General features: G+C 35.9%; 1 protein-coding gene across 2 annotated transcripts in view; it reads right to left on the reverse strand.

Moving 5' to 3' along the window:
- Positions 1 to 586: 586 nt before the first annotated feature.
- The window catches only part of IBTK (inhibitor of Bruton tyrosine kinase), a 41850-nt gene continuing 25144 nt past the window's right edge, over positions 587 to 17292 (reverse strand). Inside the window, exons 17-29 of one of the 2 annotated variants that reach the window (XM_032215011.1) lie at positions 16685 to 16786; positions 16209 to 16326; positions 15477 to 15537; positions 14047 to 14174; positions 12884 to 12996; positions 10393 to 10550; positions 8490 to 8653; positions 7389 to 7481; positions 6855 to 6998; positions 4705 to 4827; positions 3407 to 3478; positions 3187 to 3319; positions 587 to 2719 (exon numbers count right to left, since the gene is read on the reverse strand). In XM_032215011.1, coding sequence (XP_032070902.1) covers positions 2594 to 2719; positions 3187 to 3319; positions 3407 to 3478; positions 4705 to 4827; positions 6855 to 6998; positions 7389 to 7481; positions 8490 to 8653; positions 10393 to 10550; positions 12884 to 12996; positions 14047 to 14174; positions 15477 to 15537; positions 16209 to 16326; positions 16685 to 16786 — 1535 coding nt within the window. In that variant the 3' untranslated portion in view covers positions 587 to 2593. Of the gene's footprint in view, positions 2720 to 3186; positions 3320 to 3406; positions 3482 to 4704; positions 4828 to 6854; positions 6999 to 7388; positions 7482 to 8489; positions 8654 to 10392; positions 10551 to 12883; positions 12997 to 14046; positions 14175 to 15476; positions 15538 to 16208; positions 16327 to 16684; positions 16787 to 17292 lie in introns of both variants that reach the window. The other variant, XM_032215010.1, reaches the window with a different exon arrangement.

The raw sequence follows: 17292 nt of genomic DNA on the forward strand, positions 1-17292 counted from the left end.
GGTTGCCATTATTTTTTCCGTGAAAGTGCTTTCATAGCGAATCCTGTGACAATCAGAAAAATTACAATTGGGCATTTTCTGAAATAAAAGTGTTGAGGTTTTTATGCTGAAAAAAGGCTGACAGTAATTTTAAGGTATTATTGGCTACTAAAGGCAACTTAATTGTCCAATTGATAGGGAAAATAATTAATGCATCTAGAATCATTCTTAGGGAGTCCTGGATTTAATGAGAAGTTTTGGAATAAGTATTTAAATTACTTACAGATTATCTTGGAAAGTATGCCTTGCAATTCCTGTATTTGTAAGGAGCTTTTACAATCATTGTAAAAAAAAAACATGCTTTATGTTTTATCTTGAAATGATATTTACTCACTTGTGTACCCTTAGACAGAGTGGTTTAATAATGATAAAGCTGCAATTCACTTTGTAATCATTACGCTGAGCTCCATGGTGCTTAGAAATCTAGTGATTAACTCTGAACCCAAAGTATTTATTCATGATTTTAAAATTACTCAAAGGTCTAACTGTTAATTTTGCACTTTGGGATGAGAAACCTTTTTTTTTAAAGACAGTTATCACCATACTGCACAATTGAACTACAGTTTATTATGTCGGAAAGGAAGTGTGAAAATTAATGAAAGTTATGATGAATAAGAATATGTCACTACTACACCCTAGTGGTGTCCAAAATAATTCAGATCTGAAATGTCCCATTTTAAGTTTAAAATAGTCATTTCAACATCAGCTGAAGTGTTTTGACACTGCTATAACTCAGAGCTTGAACTGTCAGAAGCTCAGCATCAGAAAATGTTTTTGAGCTGCTTTTTGGGCCAAAACAACTGTTTCCAATCTGCCCCATTTAAGTTCACCCGGGTATACCACAGAATTATTTAAAAGGTGTACCTTTTAACTGAACATGATTTAAAAAAAAAAAAACGAAATCTAAGGAAAAAAATTATACTAGATGAGAAAAATGGCCTACTTAGAAGAAAGAATAATGTCAAAACAGTTTTTATAAGCAATCTGGTAAGTGCATCTAGCATGAACGTTTTCTTTTTTACACCCAAAAAAGGGGATTTCTGTAGAAAGATGAGTGCTGAAGCCATTATTTGTGAAGACATCTGGTGAAGGAGTAGTCTGTGGAAAAACATCGCCTTGAGAAGAGCATTCAAGAGCTTCTCCAGTCCTACTCTTGGGGTTGATTATTTAATTGCAAATGCAAACGAAATTAAATTCATTTTGTACCCATTTTGCTTGATCCTGCATAAGTACAATGAACACACTGAAAATTTCTGACACTGGCACAGAAGATAAGAACTGCTGTTTTGAGATTGCCTGTTGGAACTTGCTCTTCGCTCTTTATTGCAGCTCTGTTGACAGAGTTATTTTTATGGTTCAATCACACACACATCATTAGACAGAATTACATGATTATGGATAAAGATGATTTCTTCCAAGGACCATTAGTGGTCAGGAGGGGAAGTCCACTTGGCCACAGGTTACTATGGAAGAATCTGAAATAATGGAAAGAAATCATCCTACCCTTTTTCCAACTTCAGCCATAATTTACATCATTTTTTAGACTTTGCAGAAAGGCTTTTGAATAACAAAAAACCAACCACAATCAGGGCTTTGAAGACCCAGTATTCGATATTATACGTATACATCCAACACAGTGCTGATCGATATCAGCAACTTTTAAGATGTGCGGACTTCAACTCCCAGAATTCCCTGTGCTGGCTTGGTAACTGTGGGAACTGAAGCCCAAACATCTAAAAGTTATCGAGACTGAGAAACACTTAAGTAAATTGTCCGATTTCCTTTCGAGCTTTAACACTTAGCTTGCTTCTTCCTGAAAGGTATTTTTTTCAAGTTAACATGTGTATTTATCAGATCCCATTCTGTACATCCTTCTTGCAAGACCTCATCTGAAAATTAGCTTTAGAAAAAAAAAGTAGTAATAGTAATAATAGTAGTAGAAGTAGTAGTAGAAGTACTAGCAGTAAATAGTATCATCATCAACACTATCATTCTTATAACAATGTAAGCGCTTGCATTCCCGTAAGGCATGGAATTAAGAGCACTGTCCAGAAAAAACCAAAGACTATAAATCCACAAAAATACAGACATCAAATACCCGTTTCTGTAACAGCACTATTTTTCTTCCTTTTCCATACCAAAGCATTTTTAAATAATCTGAAATTCAGGTTGATCACTTTTAGTCCCGTTAATTTCACAAGTATACATGAGTATGAGAAATCAATTACTACCAACTGGAAAAGCTATTCAAAATATGGTACTTATTATTGACAACTAATTATATGAGATATATGACCTGCGTACTTTAAGTTTAACCATGTGTAATATTTTTCAACTCCAAATAGTGGGTTAAAAGCATCAGGTAAATGAGCACAATATAGTATAGCAATTTGATAAAGAAATTGCACATTTCAAAACAGATACTATACCGAAAAGCAGTAACACATCTTACTATCCTCATTCTTATTTTAGAATCAGCAGATCCATGCAAACAACAAATAGCCTCACATTTATGAACAGAAGAATTTTTTTTTTTTAAATGAGGGTGAGGGCATCAATGCTTATTCCACATAGGAGCTGCAATTGGCCCCTGTGGAGACCTTTCAACAACCACAAACTCATCAGGGTTGCCAACTGCTTGGTAGTGGATTAACAAATCCTGAATAGCACGTTCTTCAATCTGAAATGAGAAGGGAGGAAAGGAAGGGAGAAACTCTTAGGAATCTGTCAAAAACTGGAATAAGAGCAAAAACTCACAGGGCAAAACATACAGGGCAGTGACTAGATCTTTATACTGAAATGTTTAATGGGATAAATCACACCTTATTACTTTCAATTACGGATTCTGGATTCCACAGTTTTTGGGCAATCCATAAAGTTTTAACAAAACACAAGAAGAGAAGCAGCCATCAATTATATCTAGTTATGCTACTAAAAACCATGACAATTTAGTATAATCTGGGTATGAATTGCTAAAACTGAAGTTTAAATAAACGTATTGCAGCCTAAATCCTTAAGAATATTGTATTGCATGGCATTTTTTAGAAACATCACTAAGGTTTCTTGGAATCCCAAATGAAGAGATGAAAAGAAGACAAGAAACAGACATTTGTACAGTGCATAATTCTGACTTTTATTACTCTTTACCTGGATCAAAGCTAAAGGTTTTTCTCTACTTCGTATAAGAGCAGCTTCTTGCTGAAGTTCTTCTTCTACAATTTCTGCAAATGTGATAGGCAATGCTGCAGCCGGGTTTCGTAAGGGTGATGCTAACCAAGGACTGCAAGATAAGTTACAAATACAAAACATCACATTTTTACAACAGATGCTTTTGTACATAAATATTTGCACTATAAATTTAACTTACTTCTGATTTTCTGATGGCGTTGGTTCACAAGAATGTTCATTTTCTACTCCAAGAGCAATGGTATTTGTGTACCTGCTGACAAAAATGAGTACAAGAATTTTTAGAAACCCATGATGACACAGTGGTTAGAATGCAGTATTGCAGGCTAATGCTACCAAATAGGAGCAATTCAATCCTGACCAGCTCAAGGTTTACTTAGCCTTCCATCCTTCCAGGTCAGTAAAACGAGGGCCCAGATTGTTGGGGAAAATATGCTGATTCTGTAAACTTCTTAGAGGGGGCTGTAAAAGCACTATGAAGCAGTATATATGTCTAAATCTACTGCTACTGCTAATAAGAAATGTTATTTAAGGTACAAAAATTCAGAACGCAGAGTCCAAATAACTTGTATAAATGCAACACTCTATCTTCTACAAAGTAAATGGTTATGACCACATAGTCTTTATTCAGCAGGGACTAAAATGTTTCAATCAACACTTCTGTGAAGACATAAACAGCCATTGCAATATTGGGATTCACTAGTATAGAGTATGAGTCAGAGGAACAGTATTTTAAGGAGAAACAGTGATTAAGTAAAACAGAACACTATTTCAGCTCAGGGTGTTTGTTTTGACGGGACTGGGATTGGCAAAAAAAATCTTTTGTTATGGTAGAGTGACATATATCCAGACTTAAAAAACAGACTGCACATCAGGAGAAAAAAAAATAACAGACGTTCCATTCATTTGCTTTTAAGTAAAATGTTCTGCAGTCCTAACAGAATGATCTGTCAGTCATATTGCATTTACCCAAGGGCAATGGATGAAGGTTATAATGCAGCCTCCTAACCTTCCTTTGATATGATGCCATCACCAACTTTTGAGAGGGATGCAGGAACAGGTACAGATAGTAGCAGAAGCCAATTTTGAATCATTTCAGTGGGGTTGGAGGTGAGAATCCCTCCCATTCCCATCACTAAAACTTCCCAATTAATAGTGACCTAATTAAGAAAGATTTCAGCCTTTGGGATATTAGATCTGGAACGAATGTAGAATACACCCCAGGAGCCTGCTGCTCTTACCCTTCAGGTTTGAAAACACTGAAGCCATTCTGAAATTTGACTATTTTGTCACTGAATTTTGGCAGTGTGATCTCATGATGCTAGATATTTACTAACTGGCTGCCACATCTTTAGAGAATGTACACCAAAATAAAATAATACTTCTTTACTGACTTTTTTTATCCTTGAATATGTATCTTCAGTGTTTCTCAGAAAAGTATTTTATCAGAAATGGAAACGCAATTTGAAGTTCTCTTACCTCAAACATTTTTGTGCTGGTACATTCTCCATCACTTTAGCAGAATTGGCACCAACTACTTTTTTCTCTTGTAACAGGAGATCTCGGAATGATTTTGGCAAAGCAGAATGCAATGAAGAAGCCCTAAAGTAAAATAAACTAAATCTTACTATGCAACATTTACTGACATCCTAGTGCAATTCTTTTACCAACTAACCTATCTTTTCTGTTAGTGAAATGAACCACTCAGAAACATGAATCTTCATGACTGCTGTTCTAGAAGATTACTTTTCCATATCTTCTACTTCTGTGTTCAACCAGTACAATGCATTGAAGAATCTGCTTTTGCTAGAAATTCTGAAATCATTCAATCAAAGATAAGTTTGGCCTTTTGGGGGGTGGGGATGTTACAGAATTGATTAAAAACAGAAAATAATTTCATCCATTGAAGGATGTTATTGATCCCCTCAGGGCACCCGCTATAGGACACTGCATGCCAAAATAACTACACACAGAGACAGGGTTTTTTTTTTCCCCTTCGTGCCATCACTCTGCTGAACACATAATTAACATAGCACTGCTTTATGTCTAAGGATATTTTTTACCCATGTAGTATGGCTTTATTACTATTATCCTTCTCATCTTTTCTACTAACTTCTGTTATTGGTATCTTATGATTATATACTTTGTCGTTTGTATGTAGACTGAGAACTTATGTTGTAGACAAATTCCTTGTGTCTCCAATCACACTTGGCCAATAAAATATTCTATCAGTAATCTGACTGAACATAATATAGCTTGGTAAATATATAGTTCAACTATGCTAAAATCATACGACCAAAATCAAAAGTAAGTTGTAAGGTACACACAGCCTTATAAAGTTTTCCTTTCTACTGTCACAACATAAAAACCATTGCACTGTGGTTTTTTTCCCCCTGATAGATACAAAATGCTCTCCTTCTCAACAAGGTATTTCTTCTTTTCAGGCGTTGGAGAAATTGGGATGTTGTGGTCTGCAGCCCATTAAGTTTCAACATTCCAAATGAAGAAACACACTTACAACGTTGATGTACCATGAGTATTGCAAGTTAGGCAAACAAGCAGGTTTTTCAGTTAAAGCCACCAAAGGTCTTAAGCATAATATGAGAAATAAACAATACTCAGAAATGAGAACCTGCTGAACCTGTTAACTGGAAGAAGAAGAAAAAAAAAGCCCTGACCATCTGGCACTTAGGAAAGTAACAGTAAAAGGTATCATGCCAGAAGGAAGAAGTCACATCTCCAGTAGATAAATTACGTTCATACACAAAAAAAAATTGGAAATTATACTTCCATTTTCAAATGGAAAGATTAGTCTTTGTTCTCTTAGTCTTCTTCCCCGTTTCACTCTAACAGTAACCTCCACATATTTTATTTAACTAATCTTTAAAGATCAATATGTATCCCCGATTCCACAAAACTGTGAAACTGGATATTATTTTTGGCCAGAAAAAATAAAATAAAAGTATGCTTTAAGGTAGCCTGAATCTCCATGTCAACCAAAAAAAAAAAAAAATTCAAAAAGGTCTCACACCCTTCTGGCATATTGTCTTGCCAGAAGACCTGCTGGATTTCCAAGACAAGTGTCTTGTTTCACTGCAAAACAACACTTCCAGAGAATGCCATACATTGCAAGCACAGAAATCTCAATTCAATGCCAAACGCCATTCTCCTTTTTAAAAATTGGAGTCATACCACATCAACAAATCTCAACATGTTAAGTACACATCTTTTTTTCTCACTATTAATTAAGTACTCAGGAATATTCAGTGAATACTTTATTTACTAATACTATTTATTGATTCAAAAAGATAAACAAGCTGAGTTAGATTTTTATTTTAAATGAAACTTTAAAGACAAAAAATAAATACAGTTACTCAATGAACCATGTATAATCATAAACTTTTTAAAAAAAATTGTACTTCCTTTGGACAATCGCTCAATATTTCCACAAAACACCACCAGTAGTGATTCGTCATTTCCTACTTTTGAGATACCACAGATGAATAAAAAATTGACACTCAAATCAATACTCTAGTATTAAATTATTGCCCCTCCCATAGATGAGTCTCACACAAAACTGAAATGACCTCAATAAGCAGTAAACATTTAAAAAATTAGAAGGTTCATACCACACAGTCGCTGGTTTTGTAGTTTTGGGAGCTGTAGATAACACAACTACATCGGGCACAATCTCTGGGTTATTATCCTTAGCAGCCAGAGCCATCAATTTCTTTTGCTTCTGAGAAAGTTTATTTCCATGGGAAGTGGCTCTACTAAAATTAGACACAGAAATGTAAAATTACTTTACTAAAGTTTATCAAACAGAATGTAACAAAAGACTATCAGTCAAAAAACTAATGGCTTATATCCTGTGAATTTACAAAATTATTTGCCACTGTTAACCAAATTCATAATTAGAATAATAGCAGTTTTAAAAAGAAATATTCCTAATCTGTCATTATGTATTCATGTAAATGAATACATAAATGAAATATATGTTTGCAGGGCAACATGAGTTCTGCACTACTAATACTAATTTCTAATCCAAAACTGAAACTTCAGAAGCATTGATTCTAGCAAAGTTGTTTTTTTCAAAAAAAGATACACAACAAATTAGGACTTTAGTTCAGTGAAATTGATTGTATTGCACCCTTTTTACTAACCATGAATTTATTTTTGGCATGCTTTCACATTTCTGTAGATTTTCTTCACTTTCCATAATAGTTCTTAAATCAACAGCAGGAGGACTGGCTGGACTGAATAAGAAACAACAAATGGTTCACTTTTTAAGATATCCATTTTTACTTAGACTCCAGTTGCCAAACACCATTGTAGACTTCTATATGTAACCGGATGTATAATTTATGTCTACCTCCTCAATTATGGCAAACCTCAAATAGAATGTTTTCGAATGAACATTTTATTTATACATATTTTTCAGGAAATATATACACCAAGGATACTTTTAGGTCCACTGACAACACTGAGTAAAATATTTAAGATAGAATTTAGGTAAGATGTCTGGTTTTTTTTTTTTTAAAGCCTATCATGAATTAATATTACAGATGGAAAATTGAAACTGCAACCAAACATAATTAGGCTTGCAAGAGCGCTCACTGAAAGACAGAAATTAGCAACCTAAGCAGAAATACATCAATTTTTTTAGCAGAATGACCACAAACTAACCAGAAAGTCAGGTGATTTGATTCTTCAAAAATCATTTTTATGAAGGCCCTGCATTTTAATGGCAAGGGAAGCTCACATTCCACAGACAAAGGAACTATCTTGCAAGTATCTTGGTATTGGATCTGGGTACTTGAGAGACCGCCTGCTGCCAATTACCTCCCACAGACCCATTAGATCTCACAGGGTTGGCCTCCTCCGGGTGCCATCTACCAGCCAATGCCATCTGGCTATTACCCAGGGGAGGGCCTTCTCTGTGGCAGCTCCAGCCCTCTGGAATGAACTCCCCGCAGGGATTCGGACCCTCACCTCTCTCCAGGCCTTCCGAAAAGCCGTCAAAACCTGGCTTTGCCGGCAGGCCTGGGGGTGATGAGTTCCCTCCCCTCTCGACATGTATGGTTGTGCGACTGTTGCTTACTCTTACTATTTGTATTTCGTTTTTATGTTCCCCTTTTTCCCCTTTTGAATTGTTCGCCACCCTGAGTCCTCCCGGAGAAGGGCGGCATACAAATAATAAAATTCTATTCTATTCTAAGAGGACAGAATTTGACAAAGGCTAAAACACAAGAGAAAATGTATACCTAAAAGAGCTGGCAACCCAGTTGGAAGGACTCACATAGGTGCTTTTGTTATTAGGAATACTCTGTGGAAGAGAATGTTTTTGCACTGATGATCCATGACAGACTTTTAACTCTTTGTTGGCAGGAGAAACAAACGTATTTGAAATACCCATTTTCTCTTTCACCTGTAGTCAAAACATACTGCCATTACATTGTTGTAGAAAAAGAACCTTATGAACTTTTCAGATAATATATTCAATCTATTTTGGCTGAAGTCTACAAAGGCAACTACTCTCTCTGTCTCATTTTAAAAAGCCAGTTCTCATGTCACATTACAGTGCTTTTAATATTCTCCATCTTGGGAAATCACCTGAACAAACCTTACTTGACTTTTTGTGCCACTTTCTCAATTTTTATTTATCTCTTTAAATAATTTATATGGCTACCTGTGTCATGACAGTGATTCTGGGGAGCACATGAGAATTAAAGCATGAACTGCAGCAATTTAATGATTTCATTCTCCAAGAAGTTTGGAAATGAGGGTTGTTTTGGCATAAATATTGCATCCAGTTTTGGTCACCACATTATAAAACAGATGTTGAGACTTTGGAAAAAGTGCAAAGAAGAGCAACTAACTGATTAAAGGCCTGGAGACAAAAACATATGAAGAACGGTTGCAGGATTTGGGTTTGGCTAGTCTAAAGAAAGGAATGACGGGGAGGGGGGGACATGATAGCAGTATTCCAATATTTCAGGGGCTGCCACAAAGAGGAGAGGGTCAACTTATTTTCCAAAGCACCAGAAGGCAGAACAAGAAACAATGGATGGAAACTAATCAGGGAGAGAAGCAACCTGGAATTAAGAAGGAACTTCATAACAATGAGAAAAATTAACCAGTGGAATAGCTTGCCTTCAGAGGTTCTGGGTGCTTCATTATTGGAAGTTTGTAAGAAGAGACTGGACAGTCACTTGTCTGAAATGGTACAGGGGGTTGGACTAGAAGACGTCAAAGGTCCCTTCCAGCTCTATTCTGATTGATTGAGCTTTTTGTAAAGGAGTGTTTTGGCATGCAATACTCAAGGAGTTTTTTGCAAAGGGGAATTTTGCTGTGCTGCCACTCAGCCATCTTTTTTTTTCTGCAACTGAACCCAGCCCTGCCCATCCCAGCTGCCAGGCCAGATACACCTTGTCCGTAATGGCAGCCATGAAATGACAAAGGTGATTTGTGGCACTGGAGTGCAGGGCAGGAGGGGTCTCAAGAGGGAATAGTGGCAAAAGTGACTGAGACTAGGATTGAGTTGTGTCAGCTGCGGCTTCCCAGGGTGTGGCAAGCAGCCCAAGAGCCACATGATCAGAGTGGCCCAAAGGCAGAGATATGGGCGGGGGGGGGGGGCAAGATAGGCAGTTGGGGGAATTGGAATGTGGCTACAGTTTAAGTGCGGGTGAGCTGCCAAGTGCCCTTACATTTCAATCACATAACCACATGTGATTTTTGGGCACATGTTGTATGTCCATTTTTTAGCGCCTTCAAAATTTCAATGGTTGCTGAATGAATGGTCAGAGGACTCCCTGTAAATTATGAATGGTCAAGGACTCCCTGAATGAATGGTCAAGGACTCCCTGTAAATTATTCTGCACTAAACAAAACACTAATTTTATGCAGTATAATATTGTGCGGATTACAAAGCCACAATCTAGAGTAGAGGGTTAACATATGCAGAATTCAGGAAACAGCCCCAGATAAATGAAATACACATAAACCACCAAAGTCCAATTGACAGACATGGCACTTTAGATAAGAACACTTCTTCCCTTAAGTCATTTAACCACTGGGTACCGTTTATTCTGTCTCTAAAAAGCTTATTAAATTTTATGCTGTACTTAATATATCAGTATTAAGTAAAAATACTTAGAAAACACAAACCTCAATTTTATCTGCAGGGAGACCTGCTGTGAAATCAGGAGACTGCAAATCTCGGGGACTGTTCACTCCCACAGAACTGCCTTCAGAATCAGATGTCAGCATTTCAGGCAGGGATTCAATAGAATTAGTTTTATCCAGTTTCAGTATTCCTGCATGAACTGGAGTGGGCAAAAAAAAAACGCACACACAATCATCTTAGGACAGATCAGAAATGCGCCCAGGGAAGCAAAACTACTGATACTGCATTCTGTTATCTGGAGACTGGATCGCTATGCTGTACGACAATGTTCCTGAATCTCACCAATTTTTAAAATGTGTGGATTCAATTCCCAGAATTCCCTTTTCAGCTGGGGATTGAAAGCCATAGATCAAGTTGCTGAGATCCAGAACGACTCCTCTAGTAGTTAAGACTGCCTGTTTGAGTTCACAGAGAAAGGGATTGCCCCAAATCCTCTGTTTCAAGCATGCAGCAGCAGCCTTCAGTATTCGTTCTTTTATGCATAATTCTCGAGACTCCCACTGTTTCCCACTGTCATTTCTGGGGAATAAGATAGCAGCGGTTTGGTGCGGGCAGTTGGAATAGAAAACCTCTTAAACACAGATTACACTATTTCAGTCATTTTGAGGAAACATTTTGAAACAGCATTGCTTCAAGCATGGAATGATTTCAGAGTAGTTGAAACACTTGTTTCAAATTTTCAGTTCAAGATTGCATGCCTCAGTGATGTGTATATAAGCTGCTTGCATGAAAAAGAATCAGATTTGTATATTTTCTTGTAAACAAAATACATTTATCATTTGGAAAATCTAACCACAATCTTCCTTTTAATTTTCCTTTAGTAATAAGAGGCTAGGTGTTGATTAGGAGGGCTACAACCCATTTAATACTCAATTCAGAAATGTAGCAAAGCAATAGATCAATATTATTTTTACAATCACTATTTTTATACATCACATTTAATAGTCTTAATTTCACACAATTCAAAAATGTTACTTTGAAATGTTACTATAAAGCTATAACCAAAATGAGATGATGAAAGTGAGTAATCTGTTATGTGAAGGACTCTAAATGTACTTTTTGTTACAGGGAACTCTGAAATGCTAATCAATTTAACTCAGTATAAGCTAATTCTTTCTGACTGAAATACTATTACAGCCATTTTAATTAAATAAATTATTAAAAATAAATTTATTAATTATGATTAATTAATCAATCATTGTTTAATTAAGGAAATGTGTTTTTTTTTAAACCCTTCTTAAAAAATAAGGGTAGATTTTACTGGGAAAATGGTGGCTTTTTTAGGTCTTTGCTGTTGTCAACAAGGGAATTTTATGCTTATGCATGATGTAACCATTAAGATCAATGAGGCTGGAAGTAGCTGGTCATGGTCACTTTGGATAGTGAGATGAGCAGCATATAAATTTAATAACTAAATAAAATATTACTTCAAAATGGTTTCCAGTTTAAACCCTGAATGAAGTCAAACATTGAAGATTGAAAACTTCTGGAGTTCAAATCTATATTCACCATTTCTTGGGCTGTATGTTTAATCAGCAGGCTTATATCTTAATAAGTCTTGTCTTAATAAGCAAGCATTATAACTAGAGTAATGCATTCAGATTGGAAATAAACCAATCTAAACACTAAGAGGAAGAATGTGTACATGCACCTGTAACATGGTTACTAAATAATATCATGCAGTTCTTATGTGTTTGGATATTTATATTGTAATTTTTCAGATGACTATATCATTCTTATTTTCTCTTTTTACTGAGATATCTGCAAACTGCAGCCACCTCCCAGTATTTTGACCAACTTTACAGAAAAGAAACTTCAATCTTTAAATTTCACAAGGTATTGTAGTCTTTTTCATTTTACATTCTCCTTTTATGTGATCTCTCCATGTACTACTAGCATACACTCTTGTGCATAACATTATAAGAAAAAAGGCACTGTGGTTGTTGGATATGTATTAATTTCCGTTAGCTACACCCCCCCCCCTTTAAAAAATTTTTTACCTCCTTGAATGAAAATAAGGGGAAGATATATTTTAAAAAGTTGACAGGAACCTTGCTTCAGGTAATTAAAACAATGGCATCTTTCTCTGGTGCTCTAAAAAATTGTCTCCAATTCTCTGGAATTATCAACAAAGTAAAGTGGCTGTGCATGCACACATATGCAGAGCCAGCTTCCAAAGCCGCTACACAAGATGTTAAAAGGACATAGCTCCTATGATTCAAAGAGAGCTGCTTCGTTAATGCTATTGTGCATTGTGAAACATCTCTTACAAACCCTTTCTACAAACCTAGCACACAATACTCTTCATTTATGAAGTAATTGAACCTTGGGATACATCAAATCTCTAAGTTAATTCTGGCACTATTTAAAAAATCAGCCATTATAAGCCATGTGTTAGTGCATACATTATAATCATGCCATTATGGAGGTCATTCTTAAAAAAATAGATTAGCCCTGCTTTTTGCCACTAACCTGTAGTCGGTGGGTTCTGGATAATATCTGACAGATTATACCCTCCTGAACTGTCAGAACGTCTTCGAGGTTTCTTTTTAGCCTTTGCTTTAGCTTTCTTGAGGAGTGCTTCTCTAATTAAAAAACAAAACAAAACCAATATTGATTTCCATCTCACTAATTCCTTCAAAGTAATTACCGTGATCATTGGTACCCTGTAATCGCTAGATAACAGGCAGACTCCTAATTCTTTTTCAGACAATACATTGAAATTCAGTGGCAAGGTTTCCCATTATATTGAGAAAGGAAACACATAACAATTGTAGTAATTCCCCTTAACACAGAAAAAACTCAGTGTAAAATACACCTCTATAGGGAAGAATTCCACTCATTTTCTGCACTGCCCCATCAACTGAGGTAGACAGCCCCAGCCATCAAAGGTTGCGATCCTTGATCTGGAAAGACCTAAAACATTATTATTCAGCATTATTCAAACTTGGCTACTTTATGATGTGTGTTCTGCAACTCCCAGAATTTCCAAGCCAGATGCATCACACATCTTAAAGTTGCCACCTTCAGAAAACACTGATTTAAAATGTCCTTCCCTTTTACTACAGCCTCCCAGATTAAAATTTCTCCAAATTCAAGATCAATGGTTTTCTAGCCCAATTTAGAAAAGCTTGACATGTTTAATTTATTCTATTCCAAGGTTCTTTCAGTACTTTGCAATTTACCTTGTACTATAACACTGAAGTAGGCTTACCACTCATTATACAGGCTGACTAGGCTCAACTCCTGAACACTGAAGTTGCCTAAGCTTTTCTCTTCTTCTTCTTCTATTAAAGGATATTTAATTCCATTCCAAAGTAGACTGTTTCTTAAATATTGGAGCTACATGAAGTGTCAATGCTTCTCTGGAGTGAAACAGGACTCAAAATTCTGCAATCTAAATGTCAAAGTGGGCTACTTTGCTCAGACATTGCATTTCAGCATAAATGGTTTTATACATTTGCAAGACTGCAGACCAATGTAGCAGCAGCCCCAAGATATCTCTGAGACTCTCTTATAACATTCAGAATCAGATGTGGAGCTGCACTTAAACGCTACTTCACTGTAGACTCAATTGGAAGATTGAAGAGCTTCATTCAAGCCTATTACTTATATCAGAAGAAAAAAATTCTCACTGCAAAGCTTGCTCTGTACTCCGCTCCTCTTTTAAGAAGACAAAGATTTCTCCTTCCTCAGGCTCCAAAGAACTAATATCAGGACCGTCTTGATACGGAGTAATTAATCTGCGCTCCATAGCAGGAATCTGCAACATTACAAAATATTTTTTAATTTGACAATGGGGGGTGGGAGAGAAAAGCACCAAATTCGTATTTTTAAAAGGTGTTAGGCTGGTGAGATTCTGGAAAAAATGTATGGTTTAAAAAGTGCTACAATGTTCTAACAGTGTTATATAGTGCATGAATGAATCTCGAGGAGCAATATATAAAATATATTAAAAAGTCATACGTTAGCCTTCTTTATCAAAAAAGTAGAAAATGTTGTTCATGCATTTTTACTTATATTATACAAAATACAACATTGTTCTTTGGTGCCATAGGAATTTAATGCAATATAAAAAGAAAAGCAGATGAACGAAATTATTCTCTAAACCAACTTTTTCTGCAGAGAAAAAAAACAGCATCAGGGATGGCCAATCTTTTCAGGATGCACTCACTCCTAGGCATCCATAAACAACATCAAGGATGGCAAAACTTACAAATCAATTTACCAAAATCTCACAATACTTTAGCTCTTAATAGAAACACCAAATTTATAAGCATGAATGTTGAAATGTCATGGCATTTCTAGACCTAAAACCTGAAAGTTTTATAGAAAAATAATGAAATGTTGAAAAAGTTTCACAGAAATTGCAAGCATCTTTTACAATTAATTACAATAGCAGAGTTGGAAGGGACCTTGGAGGTCCTCTAGTCCAACCTCCTGCCTAGGCAGGAAAACCTACACCACTTCAGACAAATGGCTATCCAACATCTTCTTAAAGACTTACAGTGTTGGAGCATTCACAACTTCTGAAGGCATGTATTGGAGCATTCACAACACCGGAGTCAGTGTTGGGGCATTCACAACTTCTGGAGGCAAGCTGTTCCACTGATTAATTGTTCTAACTGTCAGGAAATTTCTCCTCAGTTCTAAGTTGCTTCTCTCCTTGATTAGTTTCCACCCATTATTTCTTGTTCTACCCTCAGGTGCTTTGGAGAATACTTTGACTCCATCTTCTCTGTGGCAACCCCTGAGATATTGGAATACTGCTATCTTGTGTCTCCTAGTCCTTCTTTTCATGAGATTAGACATCCCAGTTCCTGCAACCGTTCCTCATATGTTTTAGCCTCCAGTCTCCTAATCATCTTTGTTGCTCTTCTCTGCATTCTTTCTAAAGTCTCCACATCTTTTTTACATCGTGGTGACCAAAACTGAATGCAGTATTCCAAGTGTGGTTCCTATGTGTTCCATACTACCATCAGTTGTGCTGCTCAACTAGCTATACTATTTTTAGAGCTACATTGCTAATACTAAAACCATATTATTTTATGAGTGCAGAACTCACCATTTTTCTATAAGAGGTAGAAAGATCTTTCAAAACTTCATCACTTAGAACATCCAGAACTCTATGACAAATACAAATGAAAATGTGGTTCAGTAATGGCATTATACTCTGCAGTGCCCCAGTAATAATCAATGAAAGCTCAACATGTTGACTTCTGAATTTTTTTTTTATTTGGTGTCTTAAAGCATAGAGTATAGAGATAATAGACTTAAGTTCCAAAGTGACCGGAAATGAGAAAAGAGGTCTTTTGAACTTGGAACAAAACAAAACCTTGAAATGAATGCATTTCATTGGAGCAAAATTTGAAACATGAGATGTTTCATTTCAATCTCAAAATACAATTCTTGGAATGTGTATGCTCTGATATGAGGTCAGAACATTGTTTTGACTTCAAATCATTTCATACATGTAAATAGAATTGGTTAAATAGTATTTAAAGGCAGGGGGAATTGAAACCTGAAGAAGGTATATGTTCAACTTGCAGGTGATTTCATTAAATACATGGGTTATGTTATTAGTTAATATAATTCTGTTATTCCTATTTTTAGTACTTTTGTCCTGTTTCAATTAAAAAGCAAAAGAAAATCTTGCCGCTAGAGAGTTTGATTCTGGTGTAAATTTTCTATTGCATATTTATATAGCTTTCCAAATAGGGAAAAAATGGGGGGGGGGGGCACTAAAGGATCTGTAATCATTCATTAAGACATATAGATAACAAGTCTCTGCTCTTACCGTGTTTCAAGTATGGCTGCCATGTTTAATACGATGAATTGCAAGCAGGACTGTTTTAGCTGTTCAGCATTATATGTGGCTGAAAATTCCAGGAGCTCAGCAGCATTCTTTAAAGTCACTGAAATTTATAAATAGTAATTATTTATTTGGAGAACATGACACAGACAAATAAAATGATCACTTTTCAGCTGGTGCCAATCATAGAGGACCCATATACCAAGAAAACTTTATAACAATATTCCAGTGTATTCACAAGGTTCTATGGAGTTTTCTAAAATGCATATTATATCACACTGACAGCAAGAATTCATGCAGCATAGATTTAAAACTTTGGGTAACTGCACTTATTTTTTAAGAATGGGATTTGTTTTTCCATGTCTAATAAACAATATGACCATGTGCTCACTGTGATACAAGCTTCTACATTAATTTAATAGAAAATGAAAGTACAACAACAACCTGAAACAAAAACTCACATTTTTCTGTAATGGCTACTTCACAAATTTCTTTTAACCGTAACATAAGGAGCTGGTCTGCCACCACCAGAACATTGCAGATGAATTCCACATTTTGAGATTCTGGAAACCAGTGAAAATTGTAACTTGAACAAATTTTCAACTCACTCTTTTTACTGTCCATGGGCTAGCTGAACCAACATCACATTCTGCCACTTGTTGTATATTAACACCCTTTATACCAAATGGATAGGAATATCAAATTTTCCTCAAAAAGTTTCATTTTCCATAATGAATTATCTCTTTTACTCTCTTCCTCATTTCACCTTTCTGCAAGCATATTTTTAAAAATGAATTACTATTTGCAACAGCTGCTGTGGGGAATCTAGGATGCTAATTTTAAAGGAGGGGGTTCCTTCCTCATGTAATCTTAGCCTTATTTGCAGTGGAGTTTCATACCATAGTTTGGAACTGTCACTACTACTTTCTTTTTTACTCCCGATGTCTATTCCCTGCTACTCCCAGTTTCTACTCCCAATTTCTACTCCCGATGTCTATTCCCTGCTACTCCCAGTTTCTAATCCCAATTTCTACTCCCGATGTCTATCCTGATGTCTATCTATGTGCAA

This window comes from Thamnophis elegans, chromosome 4 (genome assembly GCF_009769535.1).
Source record: "Thamnophis elegans isolate rThaEle1 chromosome 4, rThaEle1.pri, whole genome shotgun sequence".
Taxonomy (NCBI): domain Eukaryota; kingdom Metazoa; phylum Chordata; class Lepidosauria; order Squamata; family Colubridae; genus Thamnophis; species Thamnophis elegans.